The 27,305-nt window shown below is 36.7% G+C and overlaps 1 protein-coding gene and 1 pseudogene across 1 annotated transcript in view; both read right to left on the bottom strand.

Moving 5' to 3' along the window:
- Positions 1-27,305, bottom strand: part of BRWD3 (bromodomain and WD repeat domain containing 3) — a 138,317-nt gene that overhangs the window by 8,819 nt on the left and 102,193 nt on the right. The window contains exons 23-37 of the mRNA XM_004378881.2: positions 26,567-26,735; positions 25,477-25,590; positions 17,121-17,228; positions 15,228-15,352; positions 14,451-14,533; positions 12,939-13,050; positions 11,988-12,049; positions 11,724-11,879; positions 10,727-10,847; positions 9,571-9,696; positions 9,404-9,482; positions 5,342-5,398; positions 4,119-4,259; positions 3,130-3,204; positions 1,602-1,754 (exon numbers count right to left, since the gene is read on the bottom strand). Of these exons, the coding sequence (XP_004378938.1) occupies positions 1,602-1,754; positions 3,130-3,204; positions 4,119-4,259; positions 5,342-5,398; positions 9,404-9,482; positions 9,571-9,696; positions 10,727-10,847; positions 11,724-11,879; positions 11,988-12,049; positions 12,939-13,050; positions 14,451-14,533; positions 15,228-15,352; positions 17,121-17,228; positions 25,477-25,590; positions 26,567-26,735 (1,681 nt within the window). The remainder of the gene's footprint in view (positions 1-1,601; positions 1,755-3,129; positions 3,205-4,118; positions 4,260-5,341; positions 5,399-9,403; positions 9,483-9,570; positions 9,697-10,726; positions 10,848-11,723; positions 11,880-11,987; positions 12,050-12,938; positions 13,051-14,450; positions 14,534-15,227; positions 15,353-17,120; positions 17,229-25,476; positions 25,591-26,566; positions 26,736-27,305) is intronic.
- LOC111821033 (suppressor of SWI4 1 homolog) lies at positions 23,471-25,043 on the bottom strand (annotated as a pseudogene).

Below are 27,305 nucleotides of genomic sequence, written 5' to 3'. Positions count from 1 at the left end.
TTCTTCCTGCAGAATTAAAACACGATACCATTTTCACCTAAAAATTAACAAAGATATTGAAAAGATAACAGCCATTGTTGGCAAGGATGGGGAGAAAAAGACTCATATACTGCCAATGGGAATTTTAACTGAAACAGTATTTTAAAGGACAATTTGAAACGTGCCAAAAACCTTAAAGATATGCAAATTTTTAAGCTAATAATTTTATCTCTGGGAATTTATCTTAAGGAACTATCAGAGAACTGCACACACACAAATTCTATGTTCAGGGACGTTAAAGATGTTAGCTACAGCATTATATAAGTAAAAAACTGGAAACAACCTAAAGCTCTCGCAATAGGACACTGGCTAAATAACATAAAACTACCATACAGTAGAATACAATGTTGTTGCTGCTGTTAGGGGCTCTTGAGTTGATTTCGACTCACAGCGAACCCATGTGACAGAGTAGAACTGCCCCCCGTAGGGTTTTCTTGGCTGTAATCTTTATGGAAGAAATTGTCAGGTCTTTCTCCCACAGAGCCATTGGGTGGGTTCGAACTGCTGACCTTTCAGATAGCAGCCCAGCGCTTAAGTGTTGTGCTACCAGGGCTCCTTAGTAGACTACAATACAGACATTAAAATGCCTATTTTACAAAAGTCATAAATGACATGTGAAAATGTTTATATGTTTTTTTAAAAAGGCTTCAAAATAATGAAACCTATTATTTTAAAGAATATATACGTATACACACGTGTGTGTGAAAATACCAGTATATACATTAAATATTAAATGTAAATAAAAATGGGTGATGGGATTTATAGATGATTTTTGTTTTCTTCTTTATACTGCTCTGCATTTCCCAAACTTTCTACAGACAATATATGTTACTCTAATCATCAGGATCAAGGGGTAAAAAACAAATGTGGAAAAATTATGCCTGTAGAAACCAGTGAAAATTCATTTTATATGAGGTGGAAATGGGAAAGTATATACCTACTGTGCAACTTATTTAAAAGTTAAAAGTGATTACAAAAGACAAAAATTGTTATTACTAAATTTTTTGTTCTCAAGATAGTTAAGTTCTGAGAAACACAGGGAAATTGTTAAATATGAGTATAAATAGTTATAATTTCCCAGTATGGTTCACTATATGTTATAATAAAGGGAACACGAATATTCAGGGCCAATTCAAATATTTCATATAAATTAATACTGTCAACCACCTTTATTATCAAAGCATTTATTGGACATATTAAAGGGTATTCAAATTACTACCTCTCCCTTCCTTGACCTCTCTCTGGTAGAGAGGAGGAAAGATTAGGATTGTAATCTACGGTTATAATACTAATACCTTAAATATAAATACTATTAAAGAGTAAAAAAAGACAGGTAGGAGAGAAAGGAAAAGGTGTTTAAATTCAGAATGACTATGTTAAGTGCATCTTCATGTATGCCTAATAAACAATCCAGGTTTCAGAGAAGACATTGAGAATTAAACTTCAGTAACTATGTCAGAATTGTATATATTTGTTTAGCAGTTTTAAAACTGGTGAAAGAAAACTGTCCAATATATATAATTGCTTAGACAATTAACCCATCTAAGATTGTTTTCTCATACCCTTGACTTTTTATTAGAGGTATAAGCTTTGCAGTTGCTGAATATTTGGCGAACATCCTTATAAAATTCCAGAGGACTAGCATAGTTTCCTGTTCCCAGATTTTCCTTCACAGTGCTGAAGTCCACAGGCGTGTCTATAACATCTTGATAATCCTACAAAGAAGAATGTGTTATTAAATACCCAAGCTTGGTAACAATACTAAATAATACAATGGGACTGAGAACTGCATCACCTACTGATGTAATCCATCATGAAATAAACATTTTGTTTTTCAATCAACCAACTACCCCTAGCCTCAAACCATCCATGTAAGCTCTTTTGGTGGATCAGGAAAACGGTGGGGTTCTTCAAGAGAACCTGAGCCCTCACCCTGCAGTCAATAACGATAAATGACTCTAAAGGGACAGGACAGAAAATCCACAGCCACTAGCTCCATCTCTTCAGAGTCTATAATATGGAATTCCAGTTCTTGCTTAAACACAGATGCAGGGCTTTAGCAAGCCCCTGGAAAAATGCTTAATGAAGGTAGAAGATGTGATTAGTCACATATAGTTAAATAGTTCCATGCCATATATATAACTATATATTTCCAAGATATTCCCAGCTGTGAGGAAATTCTAACCTAAGGTGTTATTAGTTAAGGGTCAAAGCCAAATTGGTCATGACTATGCCCCTTCCTTATTTTTTTATTTCTTAGTCAATGTGACACTTTCACTTTATCTAATATATTCAGTCTCATAGATTCAGAATTAGGTTGATTTTGTTTAGGGGAAAGAAGAGAGTCTATCTTAACTTAAATCTTTCAAGTCTAGTTTAGATATTCCTACGGTTATCATGTACAAACACATCAGAAAGTTATACCTATATACACTACACACTTCAATGAGTAAACATGTTTTGGGGTAAAATCATAGTCACTATTAGAGCCTTCATTCTATTTAAAATCATTAGGAAGTAAAAGCACCACATTTCCCTCAAGGGAGAAAGCCAAAGAGTCAGAAGAAGGGGTAGAGAATAGGTATTATAAAAAGAGAGAAAATATTTTTCAAAGTATGAGAAAACACAATTGTTCTAAATGTATCCTTTTGGGGGGGCTTAAATCATAAAAACCAAAGATATTTCAACATAATATGGCTTATGAACACTAACATTTACATTGACGAAAAATGTTGGAACTGGTGTAATATGACGACCAAAATTCAAAAGATTCAGTTAGCACGTTGAATGAAGTCCTAGTGGGAATAATCAGCTATAATACAGACACAATTATGTTGTAATCTATGTTTTCTACTCTGCTACAGTAGCTTTAAAGCTACATAAACAAACACCTTACGTGGATGTTACAAAGAACACTCTTGAGAACAGGTGCTGATTTAAAAAGCAAAAATCCTAACAAGTGTAAAAAGACAGTGAGATGGAAGACAGTTGTAACAAATTATAAATGGATCATTTAAGTATGGATATTTTACAAAGAAAAACAATGCAAAACCAACCAGAGTATGTGTTTTAAGAGACTACTAGGCCTACCTCAGAAATAAATGGATCTTGTTGTCGTTCTGGAACAAATGACTCTGAGGATTCTCCCTCTTGCTCTTGATGGCCCTATTAGGGTAAACAGTACATATTGTGTGTCCAGGCCACCACAACAAAATATCAAGACTTACGATACAATTACGACTTAAGGCTCAAAGATCCATAAATTGGAACTATGTTTTTACTGGTTGTAATTTAAGGTGAAGGAATTCTACATTCACCATTCTTCTCTGCTATGAAAAACATGAGACTAATTTATTCTATCCAAACTCCCTACAAATAAACAAACAGACTTCACTGAACACAATTTTGTTTCTTCTTTAAATGCTATTTCTTCCTGACTGAAATCTGTGTATGCAGACAAGAATACTGGTGTACACTAAACTCAGAGGATGGTCCAATGTATTTCTGAAATACTGCTGTACCTTTTCTCTGAAAAAGTTAAATAGATTTGCTACCTACACTAAAAGGTAATTCAATATAAATAGATATACTCCTAGAAATAGATATACTCCTAGAAATGGAATCCTATAATTTAAGTTCTCATGTGTTTCTTTTTGGTGAAAAGAAAAGTAATATTGGTGATTAGTACTCTACGGGACCATATTAGGTAACATATCTAGTATAAATTAAACAGGACTGACATGTCACCAAGCATCTACAGTACATACAACAGTGTATTAGAAGTTAGTAAAATTTATTAAACAAATATCTGAAATAAAAGCAGGAAGGAATAGCAAGGAAATTTAGATCCAAATTTGGTTTATGACTGTATAATTTACACACTTAGTACATGACAGGCATTTTAGAAAGACATGACTAATCCCACTACCCACTTATATGATTCAAAGATAAACTAGCAAGAAAGAAGAAAGAAACAGAGAAGGAAGAAGGCAGGAAACAGTGGCTATTAACTAGATCTTAGCATGTACATTTATGGGAAATTATGACACTGGCAATTATTTAAACAACCATATACTTACTGGGTAAGAAAGATGATCAGCTGGCTGTCGAAATGGCTCTGAGTCTTCACGTTCATAAATGAGGCTCAAAAGTTCTTCACATTGTTTTTTCCAAGCATCAGGATTAGACTTTAAAGACTGTCTTCTGCCTCGGCATTTAACCTGTAGATTTTAATAGAATTATATCTAAAAGCTCTTTAACTTTCTAGACATTGATTTTCTCGTGTATTCTTAATGTTAATATATCTATGTAAAATAGAGTAGTTGCTATTTTTCTTAGTTTAGATTAGATACCATTCTCCTTGACAACAAAATAAACAAAAACTAGATATTACATTCATGGAAATGGCAAGAACTCTAATATTCTGAATATTCATTTTAAGAAATCTGAACCTCTTAAAAAGTACAGAGGAACAAATGCTTTTTTCTCTACCAGATTAATAGTTATTAATGCCTTAATATTTGCTGGTAGTTAGGTGTACTTGACAGTGTTACCATAATTTTCTCAAAACAACATTTAAAAGAGTTTTTTTTTAATAAATCCTTTGTGGATGTGATAAATTCTGGCCTTTACCATTTGATGCTTTTTTAGATTTCTTTCAGTATTTCAAAGAAAATTGTTTCTTAAATAGAATTGACTATATGTCTAATTACCATAGACATGAAGTGTGTAGGAAAGAGTTATCATAGCAGGTATGAGGTTGCTATCTTTAGAAGGGCCTGTTTGTAAGGTTGGCACTTGTCTAGCATCCGGGAACTTGGCACTTGCACTGTTTCCTAAATCATATAAGGTGGTTTACTGTGCCTAGACTGTTTGTATAAACAATGTTATTTGTGCTGAACACCTGTTTTCCATCTGGGAGTCTGGAATCTTGGTATGTGTTAGGCAGAGGGTGCCTACATAACCAACCCACAATAAAATCCTTGGGGACTGAGTCTCTAATTACACATCACTACACTTTCATTGCTGAAGGAAGAGTGTGGTCTGTGACCCCCTCATAGGAGGGAGAGAGCACAGGAAGTCTGTACACAGATTCGTCCAGATTCTGCCTGTGTCTTTGTCCATTATGATCATCTGCATATACTTACTACACCACTATAATAAACCTTAGCCATGAGTACAATGAGATGCTGAGTCCCATGAATCCTTCTGGTGATTCTCCAAATGTGGGGGTGGCCTTAGGGACCCCCTGACACAGGAAGGCTGAAAATTTTTATTCTCAGCAGTTAATTTATTCACTCACTCTTCTTCCAGATGAAGTACCAGGACCATCTGAATCTAAATCAACCGTTTCTGTATCCTAAAATTAAATGGGGAGGGTGGGAGAAGACACTAAGTTACATTCAACATCTTACAAGTTAGATGGACATATATAAATAACAGGCAAATGTAATCACAATGAACTTTTGTTCATTAGAGCAGGCAGCAGAACAAAGACTGGAGGGAGACTAACTCCAAACTTTGCCAATAAGCTATGTACAAACTGGAAAATATACTGGGAAAGGATGAGTTGAACAATTTCTCCTTAAATCAGCCCAGGAAATTAAGGAAAAGGTGTAGTGATTGGTATCTGCTGAAGTTGCACCTAAATAAGTGTTAATATTTGAAAAGGAATAAAAAAGAACTTATTCTATATGGTATGCTAATTTAACACTATAATCATGAATTACTCATGATTAATCCTTTGCTATTTCAAGAAAGTTCTTTTTTTATAGGAAAAATATAAGTGTCTCCACACATGGGGTTGCCATGTGTTGTAATTGACTCCACGACAACTGGGACAATTGGTTTGGTTTTGTTTTTTTTAAAGATTCAGTTAAGTACCTATTATGGACTGAATTGTGTTCCCCCAAAATACATGCTGGAATCCTAACCCCTATACCTGTGGACATAATCCTCTCTGAGAATTGGGTTTTGTTATGTTAATAAGGCAATATCAGTGTAGGTTGTGCCCTGAACCTAATCACTTCTGAGTTATAAAAAAACAGACTAGACAGAGACAAGGATCGTCCCCTAGAGCCAACAGACAGAGAGGCTTCCCCTATAGTCAATGCCTTGAATTCTGACTTCTAGCCTCCTAAACTGTGAGAAGGGGGCCCTGGTGGAGTAATGGTTAAGTGCTCAGCTGCTAACCAAAAGGTAAGTGGTTTGAACCCACCAGTCACTCTGCAGAAGAGACCTGGTGATCTGCTCCCATAAAGATTTACAGCCTAGGAAACCCTATGGGGTAGTTCCATTCTGTCCTATAGGGTCTCTATGAGTTAGAATTGACTTGACAGCACACAACAATGAACTGTGAGAAAAAAGAATTCTGTTCTTTAAAGCCACCCGCTTGTGGTATTTCTGTTACAGCAGCACTAACTAACTAAGATGGTATCTACCCAAGGGATAATTTTTTGATACAAAGAAGCAAGGCCCAGGAACACTAATCACCTGGTGATGGCAACTCAAATTATAAGAAAAACAACTAGGAGAAAATAAAAGTAGCTCATGAGTTATTGGTACTCCTTTGCAAAAAAGAAAACTGTTGAATTACATTTTAGTTTTCTATCCTAACCCGAGTAGTGCTACTATGAGAAGAAATTCTTGCTATATCAAATCCTGCATCAAAGCACATTTATGTGAAAGGTCAGAGAAAATACGAGGAATAAGTATGATAAATTCTTCAGTTTTCAGAAGGATAATATCTAACTGGTGTATCTGTATTTCCTTATTGTTATTATATAAATAACATTTAACTCCAAGAATACTTACAATGTTTTATAGTCACATACGTATTTATGAAATAGTAAAAAAAAAAAAAAAAAAAGAAAGAAAAAGAAAAGAAAACAGTAGATTCTGGAGATTAATAATACAAACAATATAAACATTCAAAATATTTCATGCCACTGCAACGGAATCTAGCATATTTGAGTCACTCATCCTTAGGATGAACTGGTTTCCACTAAAGGTTTCTGAATTATCACTTTCCATTATTGTTCCAGCCTCGTATCTTGGTTTTCGCTTCTCTGTACATAGCCTCCAGTCAAAAATGGCTAGGTGGGTGAGAAAATCTGACATGTGAGTCTGCTGAGGGTTCTGATTACATTTCATTAATATTGGTTTACACACCTATGTTCATGGCAGCATTGTTCACAATAGCAAAAAGATGGAAACAACCCAGATGCCCATCAACAGATGAATGGATAAACAAACTAAGGTACATACACACAATGGAGTACTATGCAACGAGAAAGAACAATGATGAATCTGTGAAGCATCTCATAACATGGATGAAGCTGGAGGACATTATGCTGAGTGAAATAACTCAATCACAAAAGGACAAATATTGTATGAGACCTCTATTGTAAAAACCCATGAAAAAGTTTACACACAAAAAGTAACAATTTTTGTTGGTTACCAGGAATGGGAGGGGTGGGGGTGGGGAATACTAAATAGATAACAGATAAGTGGTATCTTTGGTGAAGGGTGAGACAGTACACAATACTAGGGAAACCAGCACAACTTGTACAAGGAAAGGTCATGGAAGCTCCATAGACACATCCAAATTCCCGGAGGGACTGACTTGCTGGGTGGAGGGCTGTGGGGACCATGGTCTCGGGGAACGTCTAGCTCAACTGGCGTAACACAGTTTATAAAGACAATGTTCTACATTCTACCTCGGTGAGTAGTGTCTGGCGTCTTAAAAGCCTGTGAACGGCTATCTAAGATAAGATACTCCACTGGGAAGCTCCACTTCGGGAGCAAGGGAGAATGAAGAGAACAGGATACAAGCAAAAGATTAGCCCAAAGGACTAATGGGCCACGGCTACCAAGGCCTCCACCAGACTGAGTCCAGTATAGCTATATGGTGCCCGGCTACCACCACTGACTGCTCTGACTGGATCTCAACAGAGGGTTCTGGACAGAGCTGCAGAAGGATGTAGAACAAAATTCTAAAACACAAAAAAACACCAGATTTACTGGCCTAAAGGAGACTGGAGAAACCTCAAGAGTATGGCCCCCAGACACCCTTTTAGCTCAGTGGTGAACTCACTTCTGAGGTTCACCGTTCAGCCGGTGATTGGACAGCCCCATGAGAGAAAACAGGACTAATGAGGCACAGTAGTCCAGGGACAAGGGCTACAAGGCAGAAGGGGACAGGAACGCTGGTGATGGGGAACCCAAGGTTGAGTACGGACAGTGTTGACGTATAGTGAGGTTGTTAACCACTGTCATAGGGCAACATGTGCACTGTTTAATGAGAAACTATTTTGTTATGTAAACCTTCATCTAAAGAGAACAGCAGCACAATTTGGAGAGCATAGTCGATGTCACTGAACTGTGCGTGTAGAAATTTTTGAAATGGTATATCTTTGGCTATGTATATTTTCACCAAAAAAAAAAAAAAAAAGGTTGAGAAGGGAGAGGGTTGACATGTCGTGGGGTTGTTAACCAATGTCATAAAACAATGTGTGTACTACTGTTTAATGAGAAACCATTTGTTCTGTAAATCGTCACCTGAAGTACAATAAAAAAATTTAAAAAAAAGATATAGTATCCAAATTTAGAATACGCCAACATCAATGAAAATTAATTCTATCCCATATTTCTTAAAAGAAGATAGTCTTTTAAAAATAGACTACTTAACAGATATTAAACTTATAGCATTAGGCTCTGCCTAGACAGTCAAATCAAACTGGAAAGATGAAGCAAATGTCCAAAAAACTTGGGCCAAATAAAACTCAGTCCAAAATTCAGGCAAAAATGAGATGAAAAAGAAATGTATTTTCATTGGTGTCATCCATATTGGCTGTGTACATTAATTAAACTTACTGGATTAAGAGAAAAAGAAAATATTGGTTTATGCTTACAAATTTCCATAAAGGAAATCAAGCAGCAATTCCATGAAATTACTAAAAATTTACACTTTCAAAGCTGAAATTTTAAAATATTTTAATATTTTATATACAATGTATAGAAAACAAAATTCATACTAAAATTCTCATCAAATAAGCATTCTTTTAACATATTGAGTGTTTTGTCTTGTTTTTAAGGGCTGAAGAATTAAAGCGCTGATTTCTTATCATTAGAACCTACTGAGTCAAATAGGATGGCTACCTGTCTCTAAATATTGTAGCATTATTAAATTTTTGGCAAATGCAATCTAAATACAAGTTAAAGAGTTTAATATAAAAGATGCAGGTGTTCAGTCAACTTTCAGAAATCTGTTTTCACTGCTCATTGCCAGTTACAACACTTATATGCAATACTCTATTACAAATACACAAAAAGATTTCATTCCTAATCATGCTCTGATTCTTACCTCCTCTACATCAGTACTGTTTAGTTCTTCTGCTTTAATTTTATTGTAAGTATCCAGTATATCAGCACAGCTCTGATCCCTAAGAAACAAGATAAGTCAAAATACATTTCAGTAATTAAGAAAAAACCCAGAAGTTAGCATGTCTGGAAGAGAAAACTGCTTCTTACCCAATAAAGCGAAGTAAGACGTCAGTTACAATTTTGGCTGCTTTAACTATAGGACTGTCTGGCTCATTGAAAGTCCTGGCATTGTGCTCAATGTAGCGTACCTCCCACATTAATGCTGATATCCTCCTATGAAAGAAAAAACACCCTCTGTTAGCCTTGGCTGATACACTTAAAGTACATTCTAGGAATATACAACATAGAACAATTAGGTATTTATCATGGTATGTCAAAGGTGTCCCAATATATGTATTTACTGATGTGCACTAAAAAAAAAGATGATATAGTCATAGTATTGGAAGCACAGGCAAGAATTTAGAACCACTGGACTGCATATTAAAACTTGGAATAACCTGATCCAGAACATTATGGGGAAACAGTGATTTGACAAAAAACAAGCAAAAATAAAGTGTTTTGATAAACTCAAAAGAATGTTTAGTTTTCAGGGGAAAAGACAAGAATAGCAAGAAAAAAACAAACCAGATTGTAGAAAATAACAGATTTTTATCTAGTTATTTTTATGACATATATTAATAAATAAAATATATATAGTGTTATAAAAACACATTCAAATCTCAATTATAAGAGGTGGATTAATCAGTTCATGGAATAACTGTGACTAGGGCACAGTGGACCCTGGGATGAGAGAGGGATCAAAAGCTGCCCTCCATAGTCCTCACATAATCACCACCCCCAACCAAAAAACAAATTCAAAACAAAGCAAAAAATAACTTGGTTCTTTTCCTATACACATTTTCAGGGCTGGGAATTAGATCTAATTAACTGCTAAGTCCCCAATAGGATGATTTAAACATGCTCCATGTCTCTGTAGCACCTTAATCACAATGAATCCATAAACCACTTAATCTGCCTTTAATAATCAAAAGTTAACTGTAGTTTTGTTTTACACATGATTTATGCTACTGTTAATTTCCTCCCTGTCCTTCCTTCCCTACTGCCTTTTTACCCTGGAAGACTAAGAATCTATTGAATAAAGAGTAGTTAGTTGTTTCAAATTTTTAGAGGAAATTTTGGAATGAGTCTTCTGAATGATTATTTAACACACGAAAACGCAGATCTCAGTGTATCATCATGCAAAAAGGAAAGGAAAAGACATAAAGCTGTGAATTTTTAGAGTAAATGGTAAAACTAAACAGACCTGTAAAAGCGGTTTTCAAGTCTCCGCCTGATGGTATTGAGGTCAGTTGGATAAGCAACTACAGTACAATACAAGGGGTAGGCACTGAGATCCACTGGAACAGCAAAAGGGCTGGCAAAATCTACAAAATTACCAAAATCAAAAAAAGCAGTTACAAAGGAACTTAACATTGCATGTTAACAAACACAAATTAATACATAAACAAAAAGGGGGAGTAATACACTACATTTCTAAAGCAATGATTTGATTATTCAAATATCAGACCAATACTGCTTTAACGTTATTCTTTCATCTGAATATATATCTATGAATCATGCATGACACACTGGATTCAAATTTAGTAAAATGAAACAAATTCAAAGAAGCACCGTGTTTAACTTCAGATTTATGTCTTTTCCGAATAAATGCCAAACTTCTCAAGTGGTATGTTTTAGGAAATGTAACTATTATTGTGATTGTTGTTGTTGTGTGCCATCAAGATGACTTCGACTCATAACGACCATATGGGATACAGTAGAACTGCCCCATAGGGTTTCCAAGGTTGAAATCTTTATGGAAGCAGACTCCCACATCTTTCTCCCATGGAGTGGCTGGTGGGTTCTAGCTGCTGACCTTTTGGTTAGCAGCCAAGCACTTAACTACTGCACCACCAGGGCTCCTCATTATTGTGATTAAGAAACATTACTCATCCACTGTCCTTTACCAAGGAACTCATCCAAAGTAAGGCTCAGGGAATAGCTAGAGAGCAAAAATTACGAGAAACAAAAAGACACTTATATGCCTGCCTCCATTATTAGTCTCCAGAGTGTTAAAAAGTTTGTCAGTCATTACTCTGGCCAAGCATATAAAAATGTTAATATTAAAACGAGAAACTGTGCTTCTTGAGATAAAAGTGAAGCGTACAGTGAGAAAATACATTTCCTTTTTAAGAACTTAAAATTCTGCTGGTTTCCCAGCTCCCGTGAATTCTCCTAATATTCTTTCACACTCATCATACCCAGGGAAAGAAGGTGGTTGATGCCCTGAATAACCCGTTCACATTCCTCATCTCTAGAATGAGCTCCCCATTCTCCTTCCTGGGGTTTGTATAGCAAAGCAGTTAGTTCTTCCTGGGACACAGGAACACCAGCACCAACTTCATCTGGAAAGGCAGCTGGGTATATAATAAAAAAAAAAAATCAGAAATAATTAGTTTCCAATATCATCCTATGTCATTTTTACTTTTAGAAGAATTGTAATTCATTTTGAAAAGTATATTTACTTCCTTCTGGAATTGGCTCCATGTCCCAGGGGCTCATCTTTTCTCTCTCATTATTGTCCCAGCTATTAAAAAATAACCAGATGCAAATCAAATTCACATGATACTTACTTTTATATACTAGCATAATTTGCTTAACTTTTTGGGGTGAAATCTGGAAAAGGGCAATACTGTTGTCTTTAAAGTATAATTTTGCTTAAATAAATAACCTCAAATAAAGAAACCATGGTTTACCAATATGAAACTGAGAGGGCAGTAAGCCTACTGTTCATTTTACTTGTTATTTTTTATTTCTGACAAAGCATATATTCAATATTAGGCCAGGGAAAATAATAAAAAGATCTTTTTGGAAAATATCTTTCAGGTTAAGAGAGTCAATTTAACAGATTACTTCTTTCTGTGAAATAATCTAAGTATTAAAGTCCCTACAAAAATCTTATTATTTCCTTTTGATCTGCAATATGTAGACTAAAAGTCAATCTTCACAGAATAAACATTTATTCTATCATTCTTGAAAAGAAAACTTCATTCATTAGGAATTTTACAACTCTGGAATTTCACGAAGAATTAAAGTAAATGTTGTTAAGAGACAGCACCTCCTATAAACATAATGCAATCACCTCTGCCTAGAATTTATACCACTAAAGACCTGTGACAACTACTTTAAACACAATTAATTTCAGTATTCACTATGAAAAAACAGTGGCAGTTCTCTTCTAAAGCAGAAATTCTCAAGAGGAAATAAAGACATAAGAAAGTAGAAATTAAGTCTTCAGTACCAGCTTTGTTTTAGTATGCGTATTAGACTGAAAGGTTTATTATCAAATTCCTTCCATACAGGTACATTGCCAGACTAGGTAAGACGGATAAAAATGTGTTCCTGGTAAGGTTTATATAAAGTCCATATACTACTACAGCATTATATCAGGTATAAAAGACCATAACCATACTTACTGAACACTGTAACACTGGAAAGAACTATCAGGATACTCTGGTTGAAAAGGCTGCTGACTCTCCACAGTCCCAAACCACCAGGCGTCATCTATTATACTGCGGAATCTATCACCTATAATATTTTTAAAAATTCTTAAAAGGGTGCTCTTGAGAACATTAGCTCTGCCCCCACTCTAAACTGTTACTGTTCATTGAATATACAAGTAGTATTGTATCTAGCATTATCAGAGGTTTTAATCTGAGTTTTTCAGATAAGTGAATTTTACATTTTACCCTCTTCAAGCATTTTGATTTTCACGTGGTGGAACTCCTTCTAAAATAAATCACATATCTCCCCTTCTTAACTTAAATAAAGGCTACCCAAACATAATTTAACCTTTATCAATTACTTGGGATCCTCATTAGGCATACTCCTTATTGTACTATATGTATGTTAATTGTTTCTTCTTATCCTTTTTTGCTTTTAGCCTTTAAAAATCTTTTCATACTAGTTTTCTGCCTCTAAATACCTAAGGATTACAAAACCAAACCAACCATCATGGACAAAAATGTTTCTTACATATTAGGAAAATTAAAAAAAAATAGCAAACACTTACATAGGGCTTACTTCGTGCCAGGTACAATTTTATATGTCTATAAATGAACTAATTTATTCCTCTTACTAACCTTATAGATGTATACAGATGTGATTCCCATTTTATAGAGGAGGGAAGTGAGGCAAAGAGATGTTAAAAACTTGCCCCAGATCAAACAGCGACAGAGCCAGGATTCCAAGTCAGGCTATAAGGCCCCATACTTTCAAAATTACGTATTTGCTAGGCCACAAATACATTTTAAAAATCCAGGCATATACAAGTGAATGTTGTCTATAATTTAAAAAATCCTTATGTTATATATTATGATAATATACAGGCAAATTTCTTTAATTTTTTCCCCTCACATTATGTTATACTGCTTTTGATGAGGGGAGGGGAGGGAAGGGAGAAAGAAAGAAAAAACAGAAAGAGAGTTGTAGTTTATTTAATGCGAGACTCTCAACCAAGAAAAGAAGAGAGGGGAGGGAAGGGGGAGAGAGGGGAGGGGGGAAGGAAGGGAGGGGAGAAGGAGGGGAAGGGAGTGGGGAGGGAAGGAGGAGCGGGAAGGAAGGGAGAGAAAGAAAGAGAGGAGGAGAGAGAGAGAAAGAAAGAAAAGAAACCACAATAAGTAATGGTCTGTTTAAGAGCTTAAGTGTAAAGTGCTCTATTTTAGGTCAATTGATAATTTGAGAATTTTCTTTTTATTCAGATTTGTATTCTAGTAGAGTGGGTATCTGTAAAAGTATTAGAGGTTATATGCTATACATGATGTGCATAAAATCACCTAAAGATAGCTAAAAATAAAATTGAGTTTAATTTTTCCTATTTAGCTGTGTTTTCCAGCTCCCTGTTAAACTAGTTTCTTTTCGTTAAATGAGAGTAAAAGAGTTAGTCTACTTCAAACTTAATAGTTATTAAGAGACAATTTTATACTTACCAATCTGCCAGTTCCTTTCTTTGGCTTCATTGTAAAACTGATGTAGCACAAGGAAATCAATGACATCTGGCATGTCATGATACCTACCACAGAAAATAAAGCATATGTGAATTAATACAGAGTATATATTACTAAATATCCAAGGACATACGTTTAAATGTGGAGTCATCAGGCAAAATATTGCAAAGCTCCCTAGAAATGCCTTAACTTAAATTAAACCCCATCTGCTATGATCTGTTTTGGAGTGCCCTGTCTACTGTTGCATCACTTTAATAATGTAACAATGCCAATAAAGGCTCCTAAAGCTTAATATAAGGTATTTTATATTAAGGACTTTTAAAGAAGGCTACGAATTGAAGTTCTTTCATCTCCCTAAATTTCAAATTCAATTTCAAGAAATGTGCCATTTACTCACTATTACCATTATTACTAACAGAAATAAAAGTACCATGTTTCAAGCATACTACTACGCACTTTATAAAGGTTTCTCTTTTATTCCTCATAATAATCCTTAGGAAGCTATTAGCATCTCCATTCCATTTTACAGATGAAGAGATAGATTCAGAGGAGTTAAGTAACTTGCTATTTAAGTGGAGAAATCAAGAATTAAACCCCGGTCTTTATTAAATCTAAAGCCTGTAGTGTTTCAGTGTTTCTTCTCCCAAAAAGCCCTGTACTCTGCAGAATACACAGTAGGTATTAAAATACACATACACACACACACACACACACACACACACACACACATACACACACACAGCCAGAGAAGCTACTCACTTAATGGAAAAAGATTCCCCAGTCATTTTGCCTGAAATAGGGTCCAGAAATGCAAGTTTCAAGCAGCATAGCGTGGGTGGTCCAACCTCATATTTGATTCCTACAATCTTAACAAACTCTTGCTCCTATTCATGAGAATACCAATATATTATTATTTTCAATATAAATTGGCTAAAATTTGCATAATATTTCATTATTACTTAAACAATATGAAAATTATCTGAATGCCTACGAAGTGTTAGCACTACACTAAATGTTAATGGTAATAAGACATGGCTCCTGAACATTAATAGGTGGTTGTAGTTTATTTAATGTAGGGCTCTAAACCAAGGATAGGCAGCAAAATCCCCTGAGAAACCTATTTTAAAATTCACGTTCCTAAACTCTACACCTACAGAATCTAATTCAGTAAATCTGGTGTAATGCTCAGTCATATATATTTTGAGGAAATTCTACAGAGGATTATGATGCTCTGCCTGGTGTAGGAATTGTTCTGCTAGCAGAAATAAAGTATGTGAGTACGCAGGTGTACATGTACAGGTGTTTGGAGAGAGGACTTAAATTTTTTAAATGCCCACAATATTATCTTACAACATCTTTGCACATTATTTTATTAATAGTCACATTTAACAGGTGACATAACTGAGCCTAAGACATAGAGTTAACTTGCTTAAAATTATACACTAGCATATAGCAGAGCTGGGATTCAAATCCAGGTCTTATTCCAAAGCCCAGGCTCTTGCCTCACACACATACTGCCTCCCACAATTTCCTAAAAACACAGGGTTAGAATTAAAAATAAGAAACCATGTTTTATTCATTCCCCTGATTCTAAAAAAGAACTCAACCTCCATCTGATCCAGAATAGACGGTTGTCATCTATTCTATTAGTGACGCATGACTTTCACTTTAAGATACTTTAGCAATGTACAAACTTAATAATTTTTTTACAAGTGTCTAAACTAAATGTTTACTTCAATAGATATAAACATTCTCCCTTGTTGTATCCTTCCCGCTAATTATCATCACACAGCAACCCTTCATTTACCTGAAAACCATCATAAATTGCCCTTTAGGTGCTTGCTCTCCAAGTCGGAAGAGAACAAAACACGTAAACCTAAGTAGAAATTATATGTGTGTGTGTGTACATATATATATAAACTCTATACCAAAAAAAAAACCCGTTGCTGTCAAGTCAATTCCGACTCATAGCGACCCTGTAAGACAGAGTAGAACTTCCCCATAGTTTCCATGGACTGCCTGGTGGATTTGAACGGCTGACCTTTTGGTTAGCAGCCGTAACATTTAATCACTATGCCACCAGGGTTTCCTGGAAACTCTATGGGGCAGTTTTACTCTGTCCTATAAGGGTCGCTTTGAGTCGGAATCAACTCTACGGCAATGGGTTTGTTTTGTTTTGTTTTTTACATAAGTCTATCAAAAGAGATATTCCATAAAGCACCATAAGTTTCTGAGCTTCTCGGGATTTATGACATTTACGTAACCCAAAAGGTGACAGAGCCTTGAGGGTGTTTGCAGTCCACACATCCAGTCTGTTCTAGAGCCTTTGGAATGTACAAAGTTGCTGATACGGAAAATATCCCAACCAGTGAACTCTCCTGCTTTGCTCTAATGACAAAATAGTACAGATTAGAGGACCTGAAGCTTGAAGGAAATTAGGTAAAATAATCAAGACAATATATGGCATAGAAATTCAGGAAAAATATAAAATGTGACCCACATCACTTGGCTGTATGAGAGTGTTGTATATCACCTTATCTTGGGCACACAATCAGCAGTGAAGTATGCACGAAACTGAGAAAAATCCTTCAGGCAAGTAACTTAATTCCAAAGCAACTTCAATGGCATAGCCTATTAAATTAACAAACTTACCCTGAGGTCCATTTTGTTCCATGGTTGTTTTTGTAAATTAACGCTGTATATTTTTGATTTCCTTACAGCTCGTACATAAGCTTCATGTCCTTGCCTAAAATAGATAAGCTAAAACAAAAAACGTAAGGTATTAAACAGCAGCATCCTCTTGAACAATTCTATACAGCCCAATATACATCCCCACAAACACCCTCTTCTGTTGGCAGCAAACATAAGTAATTACAAATTTGAAAATATCTGTACAATTAAGGTGTTTTTCACCATCAAATGATGTTCATTCAGTACCCATGCTTATGCAGCCTTGCACAAAGTACTAGGTAACATAACAGTGTACACACAGGCCCTTTCCCCCTAGCAACTTCATAAGTCTGCTGAACAAAAAGAAATTTATGATGAATGTACACAAAACTGGTCATATTTTAAAGTACTATATATCAAATCATAATTTACATTCTAAATATCAACATTTTAATACTAAAATTACATACTTTATGTGTGTGTGTGTGTATATACACATAAATGCATTTCTAATCACACACAGGCTACTAAATGGAGTAATTTTAAGACTTAAATGAAAAATTTTCTGTTATAAGCATTCACATCAGAACTGGTATGGTATGGAAGGAAAATGAATTCAAGTTTTGGTGAAACCCTTCAGCTCTTTTAAGACAGCATTTACAACCACATTCTCAATTCACTAAAAGAAAAACAAAAAAAAACAAAGTTTCTTTCTGTTAATAATTTTCCAGTGGGAGTAGAGATAAATAAATAGAATATAAAAAATACCAAACTATGAGTTTTAAAAAATACACTGACATACACTACCAATTAATATTGTCTAAGTAACAATTTCTAATACCTAAAATTACAAGTAGAAAAAGATTTAAATCTTATAATTGTAGGGGTAAAAAAGCCAGTACTAAACATGTTATTTAGAAATCCTTTACCATATAGTCTCTTCCTGAACTCAGCAAATACTGATTGAACATCTTGTGCAAGGCACTGGGTGTTGTTAAGGTCTTTCTCTCAAGGACATAGACATACTTGTAGACATATAACTATAATGCAAGGCGGAATGTAATATGTATCATAAGAGAGGAATAATTCAGGTGGGAAACCTCATGAGGAAGAAGGGGAAGGCAAGTGGAAGGTAGGGATCACATTAGGAAGTTGGCATTTGAGTTAGACCTTAAAGAATGAGCATTTTGAGAGGCAAAGATCTGTGGTAGGGATATTCCAAGGAAAATAATACTTAGATGAGGGGCTTAATACTTAAATGAAGTAAAAAGTAATGCAGTCATTAAGAGATCAATTGTATAAAAAGTTTATTTCTACCTTTATGAATTCTTTAAAAAATTCTATAACTGACATATTTCACTGTCGGATTCGATTATATACCTTCCCCATTATCAGAACAATTGTCATCACCTAATACACATTAGTCTTGAAGCCAGGGGTGGATTAACCAGTAAGCAAGGTATGCACAAGCTTACTTGTGCTTACTTAACTAATCTGTAGTGAACAATTTCACATGGTTTTCATATCTTTGATGTCATTAAAAAAACAGGTGAAATTATTCACTATAGATTAGTAAGTAAGTACGCACAAGTAAGCCCATGCATACCTTGCTTACCGGGTAATCTGGCCCTGCTCAAAGCATATGAGAATGTGCCAAGTTTAACAAACTAGAGGGAATGAGATTCCACCAAGGTATGAACTGAGAAAAATAGTCCAACAGAGTGGAGTCTCATCAGATCTTAGAGTATACAGATCCTTATTTTGTTCAGTAAAGTGTTCTACAGTTAATTCAACATTATTCCTCTTAAGATCCCATAATAGCAGGCAAGAAATACAAGAAATCATGATTTTGGATTATGCTGAAAACAGTTCAAGTTTTTTTTACTACAGCATTCATCAGAACATATTCTACTAACATAACCACACAAGCAAGCATTGCCTCAAAAGTCCAATAACTATACGAAGAGACACATTATGAAAGGAAACATTCTAATAACATGTAATCAGCAAATAAGAGCTTATTCATGAGGCGATTTAAGAGCTCAATTGGTATTCCGTTAATTCCTGGCTTTTTGCTAATGCCTTCAGTGCAGCTTGGACTTCTTCCTTCAGTACTATCGGTTCCTGATCACATGCTACCTCCTGAAATGGTTGAACATAGACCAATTCTTTTTGGTACAGTGACACTATGTATTCCTTCCATCTTCTTTTGATGTTTCCAGAGTCGTTTTATTTTCCTCGTAGAATCCTTCAGTTATTGCAACTCGAGGCTTGAATTTTTTCTTCAGTTCTTTCAGCTTGAGAAATGCTGAATGTGTTCTTCCCTTTTGGTTTTCTATCTCCAGGTCTTTGCATATGTCATCATACTTTGTCTTCTCCAGCCGCCCTTTGAAATCTTCTGTTACGCTCTTTTACACCATCATTTTTTCCTTTTGTTTTAGCTACTCGATGTTCAAAAGCAAGTTTCAGAGTCTCTTCTGACATCCATTTTGGTCTTTTCTTTCTCTCGTCTTTTTAGTGACTTCTTGCTTTCTTCACGTATGATGTCCTTGGTGTCATTCCACAACTCATCTGGTCTTCGGTCATTAGTGTTCAACACATTAAATCTATTCTTGAGATGGTCTCTAAATTCAGGAGGGATATACTTAAGGTCGTACTTTGGTTCTCGTGGACTTGTTCTAATTTTCTTTAGTTTCAACTTGAACTTGCATATGAGCAACTGATGGTCTGTTCCACAGTTGGCCCCTGGCCTTTTTCTGACTGATGTCATTGAGTCTTTCCATCATCTCTTTCCACAGATGTAGTCGATTTGATTCCTGTGTATTCCATCTGGTGAGGTCCACATGTATAGTCACCGTTTATGTTGGTGAAACAAGGTATGTGCAAGGAAGAAATCGTTGGTCTTGCAAAATTCTGTCATGCGATCTCAGGCATTGTTTTTATCACCAAGGCCATATTTTCCAAGTACTGATCCTTCTTCTTTGCTTCCAACTTTTGCATTCCAATCACTAGTAATTATCAATGCATCCTGATTGCATGTTCGATCAATTTCAGACTGCAGAAGTTGGTAAAAATCTTCAATTTCCTCATCTTTGGTGTTAGTTGTTGGTGAGTAAAATTGAATAACAGTCGTATTAACTGGTCTTCCTTGTAGGCGTATGGATATCATCCTATCACTGATAGCATTGTACTTCAGGATAGCCCTTGAAATGTTCTTTTTGACGATGAATGCAACACCATTCCTCTTCAAGTTGTCATTCTCGGCATAGTAGGCCACATGACTGTCCGATTCACTATGTCGTAAAAGAGCTGAACAGAAAATTTCAAAGGGCAGCTGGAGAAGACAAAGTATCATAATGACACGTGCAAAGACCTGGAGATAGAAAACCAAAAGGGAAGAACACGCTCAGCATTTCTCAAGCTGAAGGAACTGAAGAAAAAATTCAAGCCTCGAGTTGCAATGAACTGAAGGATTCTATGGGGAAAATACCAGTCCATTTCAGCTCACTAATGCCTAGGATATCGATGTTTATGTGTTCTATTTCATTTTTGACAATGTCCAATTTTCCTAGGTTCATACTTCGTACATTCCACGTTCTGATTACTAAAAAATGTTTGCAGCTGTTTTTTCTTTTTGAGTCGTGCCACATCAGCAAATGAAGGTCCTGAAAGCTTGACTCCATTCACGTCATTAAGGTCAACTCTACTTTGAGGAGGCAGCTCTTCCCCAGTTGTATTTTGAGTGTCTTCCAACCTGAGGGTTTCATCTTCCAGCACTGTATCAGACAATGTTCTGCTGCTGTTCGTAAGGTTTTCACTGGCTAATTCTCTTCAGAAGTAGACCGCCAAGTCGTTCTTCCTAGTTTTGTCTTAGTCTGGAAACTCAGCCTAAACCTGTACACCATGGGTGACCCTGCTGGTGTTTGAATACTTGTGGCATAGCTTCCAGCATCACAGCAACACACAAGCCCCCACAGTACGACAAACTGACAGACGCATGGTTTCAACAAACGGATGCAGCACTGGAAGTACTCATTTGTCTATGTCAAGAAATCTGGAAGACAGCTACCTGACCAACCGACTGGAAAAGACCCATATTTATGCCTATTCCCAAGAAAGGCAATCCAACCGAATGTGGAAGTTATCGAACAATATCATTAATATCACATGCAAGCAAAATTTTGCTGAAGATCATTCAAAAGTGCCTGCAGCAGTATATAAACAGGGAACTGCCAGAAATTCAAGCCGTATTTAGAAGAGGGCATGGAACCAGGGATATCACTGCTGATGTCAGGTGGATCCTGGCTAAAAACAGGGAATACCAGAAAGATGTTTACCTGTGTTTTATTGACTATGCAAAGGCATTCGACTGTGTGGATCATAACAAATTATGGATAACATTGCCAAGAACGGGAATTCTGGAACACTTAACCGTGCTCATACGGAACCTGTATATAGACCAAGAGGCAGTCGTTCGAACAGGACAAGGGGGACACTGCATGGTTTCAAGTCAGGAAAGATGTGTGTCAGGTTGTATCCTTTCACCATACCTACTTAATCTGTATGCTGAGCAAATAATCTGGGAAGCTGGACTATATGAAGAAGAACGGGGCATTAGGACTGTAGGAAGATTCATTAACAACCTGTGTTATGCAGATGACACAGCCTTGCTTGCTGAAAGTGAAGAAGACTTGAAGCACTTACTGATGAAGATCAAAGACCACAGCCTTCAGTATGGATTACTTCTCAACATAAAGAAAACAAAAATCCTCACAACTGGACCAATAAGCAACATCATGATAAACAGAGAAAAGACTGAAGTTGTCAAGGATTTCATTTCACTTGGATCCACGATCAACATCCATGGAAGCAGCAGTCAAGAAATCAAACGATGCACTGCATTGGGCAAATCTGGTGCAAAAGACCTCTTTAAAGTATTGAAAAGCAAAGATGTCACCTTGAGGACTAAGGTGCACCTGACCCACGCCATGGTGTTTTCAATCGCCTCATACACATGCGAAAGCTGGACGATGAATAAGCAAGACCGAAGAATTGACGCCTTTGAATTGTGGTGTTGGTGAAGAATACTGAATATACCATGGACTGTCAAAGAACGAACAAATCTGTCTTGGAAGAAGTACAACCAGAATGTTCCTTAGAAGCAAGGATGGCAAGACTCCGTCTTACATACTTTGGACACGTTATCAGGAGGGATCAGTCCCTGGAGAAGGACATCATGCTTGGTGAAATAGAGGGTCATCAAAAAAGAGGAAGACCCTCAATGAGATGGACTGACACTGTAGCTGCAGCAATGGGCTCAAGCATAGCAACAACTGTGAGGATGGCACAGAACTGGGCAGTGCTTCTTTCTGTTGTGCACAGGGTTGCCATGAGTTGGAACCAACTCAGTGGCACCTAATAACAGCAACAACATTTAATAGCTATCTCTGGTATATCTCTATAAAACAGGTTATTAGAGAAAAATCTAGAGAAATTTTTACTGGCTCCAAGACTGTCAGAACCTATTTGAAAGATTTTGCTCCTTCTTTATTATAATGAATATATTACATTCCTACTATTAGTTTTAAATTAAAAACTGTATAAGCATTAAATCAATCAAAAATTAATGATTAGTAAATATATTAGACTATTTAAGCCAAATGTAGTTCAAATATTCCAATATGCTACCATAATTTTCATAGGAAAATGAAAATGTTTTGCCAGGTAGAATTATAATTACTTTTTGACTGACCAATCATAAATACGGCTATTCATGTCATTTAATCATAGGCTCAATACGAAAGCCTTGTTTGTGAAATGATCTTTCCTTAAGCATTGAAAGGGGGTAATTATTTTCTAGTACAGGTATGAGTGGTTAAAGTCCCCTATACATTCTGTAAATAGGATATTTTGTGACTTGGAAGGGGTGCAAACACCTGAGTCAGTGAGGCCTGGAGCTCTAGGCGCATGGGGGGAGGGGCGTTGTGCAGTGCATCAGCTGGCAGCTCCATCTGCAGATGCCTCAGGTGAGCCCTGCAGCACTGTGAAGGTCAAGGTGTAGAGGCTCCGGGCCAGGCAGTAGGGGAGTAGTCTCTGTGATCCACCCAGTCTGGGTCATGATGCCTGTTGACCTCGGGCATATGAGAGCAGGATCAGGAGCCCACTCCTCCCAGCAGCAATGGAGCCTGTTTCAGAGGGTGGGGGCTGCAGGGCAGGCTGGCTGCCAAGATGGGCTGTGTATATACCCCTCAGACCTGCCTGGAGAAAGGGAGCTTTTTTTTTTCCCTCCTTTCTGGGAATGTCAGTCATTTACTATGGGGGTGGGGGTGGAGTTAGGGAAACAGCTCCTTTATAAAAGGAAACCTAAGGCTGCACTTGGAGCCTGGCAGGAGGCCCAGGGCAGAGTTTCTCAGCCCTAATCTGTAGCATTCCCCTTGGCCTTGCTGGGACTCAAGCTCAGGCCCCCCTCTCGTAGGTGGCTGCACCTGGCCCTGCACACATCTCTGGGAAGCCCCTCTGAGCCTCAGCTTGGCCTGTGCTCCAAGGGACCTACCCTTGGGCTTTGGAGTCCTCTGGTCACCACCTCGGTCTGGCCTCCCATCTGCTTTTTGAGTAGAGTCCCAGCAGGCTGTCCTCGCTTTGTCAGCCCAGGGAACATATCCTGTTCAGGCTCCTTGCCCACTGCCTGATGGAAATACTCAGCTTCATTCTCCTCCTCCTCAGGTAGGCCAGCCCCCTCAGCCCCTGGCAGGGACTGGGTCCTCGGCATCACTGACCCAATTGGCCTCTGCCCGTTGCCCTGTTCATGCCTCTCTGCTGTTCCTGCTTACACTGCAAGTTGTGGGCCTGCTGGGCCTGCCTCTAGGACTTCACTGCAGCCTCTCCTCCATGGCTGCCAGAATCACCCGCAGCTCCTCCTCAGTCTCGTGCACAAAACTGACTCTCAGAGTTAGATTATCCAATAAGCAAGGTATAAACTGGGTTTACGTGTGCTTACTTACTAATCTATAGTGCACAATCTCACCTGTTTTTCACCACTTCAACGATGTGAAACCCATATGAAACTGTGCACTACAGATTAGTAAATAAACACAATTAAGCCCGAGGTACCTTGCTTACGGATTAATCTGCCCATATGGAAGAGCACACTCCCTTCCCCGTCACCCTTCTGGATCTTGATGAGCTGCACTGTCTGAGGACCAGTCTCAGTGGGCTGTGCTTTGGCCTGCATGTTGCCACACCCTGCGATGGCCTGGAGCAGCTCCTTAATGTTGTGCTTGCCTAGGGCTCCACCTTGATCTCTGACAGCCCTGTGCCCATGGCCAGCAGCTCGCTGATGCCCTGCAGACAGCTCATGTTTGGGAACTTCTCCTGGAGAAGCTTCTTCATCCTGTGATTTGCACCCACAGGAATGGCTTTGATGCTATAATGGCAGAAATCCAGCTCCTGGGAGTTGGATGATGAGGAGGGAGGTAGCATTTGATGGTGTTCAGGTTTACCTTCTGCACATTGATGGAGGGGAACAGGTTCTGGAACATAGTGCTGTGAGTTTTACCATGTGCATGGCATGGGGGCCAAAGCTGTTGAGCATTAGGAGGGGCAGGTGGGCAGCCCCCAGAGGGCACAAGCCGGACCACGGCAGTCGGATGTTGCCCAAATGGATGTTATGTGGTGCATGACTGTATACTGTCTATCAGATTGAATATGGCTTTTTTTTTTAAAAAAAAAAACAAGATTAGGACTTGAATTAGGATTCAAAAAATACTCAATCCTAAATGGCAATTAAGATAAAACAAAGATAATTATATTCATGACTTCATAGCCAATCAATTTATCTCAATGTTGATTGGGCATCTAGTATACTAAACAGGTGGTAATCTTTAGAGTACAAGCAAAAACAATCATAACATTTTTAAGCTCCAATTATCCCTTTAAAGGAATCTCTGGATGGTATAAATAATTAATGCACTCACTGCTAACCTAAAGACTGGTGGTTCAAGTCCACCTAGAGGCTGGCAATCTGCTTCCAAAAGATCATAGCCATTGAAAACTCTATGAAGCACAGTTCTATTCTGACACACATGGGGTTGCTATGAGTCAGAACTAATTCAATGGCAACTGATTTTTTTTTTTACATTGAAGACACTCTGCTAGACTCTACAAAGGATACAAAAATTAATAATACTCAGTAATTGTCCACAAGAATTATACAATTGAGCAAATCAGCTAAGACAAGGGTATATAAAACTATAGTAGAATTAAGAATATAAATGGCCTAAGACTAATTAAAGTACTCTTGAGGCTGCAAGAGAAAAAGGTTTGAGCAAGTAATAATTACCTCATCTCCCATCTGTGGGACAAACGGAGAACGTCTTGGTATGGTATCCAAGATCCACTGAGGGGCGAACCATTCTTCATTGAGCTCACCTGTCATAGAAACCAGTCTTCCTTTCTAAAATATAGTTAACAAATATATAAACCATAAATAGATGAACAGAGAATGTTAGAAATATCAGGTTATAATAAAACCTAAAATATATACAATTTTTAAGCATTTCCTTTAACAGTTTTGCACAAATTTTGTACCACTAAAATAATCAAGTAAATTATTTAATGTGTTGCTCAATTGTGGCTGATAGACACTATATACTACCTAAAAATCACAAATTTTATTCTTCATGTCCCTAAAATACCACGTGAATTCAAATGCAAATTACACCACATTTTGCCAATAAAACAGTGCCTATCAATCAAGATAATTTTATCTACTAAACTAACAGGTTACAGGATGTGTAGATTATAAAATTTTAAATTAATATTCAAAGAAATATGTAGATTAAGTCTTTACATCATCTAAAAATTATAGTGTAGAAAAGAAACTCAATTGGGATGAAATAGAAATATAAAGAAATGGAAGAAGAACCTTACACAATTTAATTACCATACTTTTCCATTTTAAAAGTAAAAAATGTATAGAAATTTATGACTGGTAACAGGAAAAGAGTAACATTTTTATACTATACCAAAAACCAAACCCACTGCCATCCAGTTGATTCCAACTCATAGCGACCCTATAGGGCAGAGTAGAACTGCCCCAGAGTTTCCAAGGAGCATCTGGTAGATTCGAACTGCCGACCTTTTGGTTAGCAGATGTAGCTCTTAACCACTATGCCACCAGGGTTTCCTTTTTATACTATAATGGCTTATTATTTTATAACTCTGCTACAATGAGCCTATAATTTTGATAACAGATTTCAAAAATTCTTTACACTTTAAAGTAATTTTAAACTACTTTTACTTAGTTTCTCAGGTGGAATGTTATTTTTAGGGAAAAGTCAAGTGTCATTATTAAATATTCAAGTGTTAAAGGCAAAACAAACAAACAAAAACAAAACATGCAAAATTACAAAACATGCAAAATTACAGACTTTCTTTCTAGTCTGTTTAGGTTTCTTTTGCCTTTCTTCTAGTGGCTTCAAATTCTCCTCCTCAGAGCTGCTGCATATTTTCCGTGTTGCCTGTCTGGTTTGTCTCTTTGGAGGCTGCAAATTAATTCCAGCATCTGCTGTCCAATCAGAATATTCACTTGATGAATCACTGTAAATAAATCAAAATTATGAATATCTAAGTATAGAAAAGGAATAATTTTGCCTCATAGTTGAAAGATGATCATTTTGTAAGCAAAACATTATAAATGACATAGTTTGATTTTGTATTAAGAGAAAAAAATATCAATACATGATTGTTATTTAACTGATTTTAATGAAATCTTAGATAAATTATAATGCTTGGTTTCCTATAAAAGGATTTAAAATTCCTGTCCAAATCACAAAATCTTCTTTAAAAAAAGACAAACCTTATTTCCAGAAATGGTTAAATGCGGTTGTTTTAAAATTGAAATTAATATACATAACTTGCCAAGACACAGAATCCTGTATTTAAAAAGGATCTCATTTTACAGATGAAGGAACTAAAGCTCATAGTGACAAGCCTGAAAAGATATTGGCAGAGCCAGGATAATACAGTGGGTCTCACTGCTTCCTGCCCAGTATTTTTTCTGTTATAATTATACCATTTTAACTCTGGCTTTACCAAATTCCTGTAAGAACATAATTAAATATTAAACGGTTGATGAATAATTTTGACCAAAACACAGCCATTAAAACT

This window comes from Trichechus manatus, unplaced genomic scaffold (genome assembly GCF_000243295.1).
Source record: "Trichechus manatus latirostris isolate Lorelei unplaced genomic scaffold, TriManLat1.0 scaffold00060, whole genome shotgun sequence".
In the NCBI taxonomy this organism is placed as follows: Eukaryota; Metazoa; Chordata; class Mammalia; order Sirenia; family Trichechidae; genus Trichechus; species Trichechus manatus.
This window is presented reverse-complemented; position numbering and strand designations above follow the sequence as displayed.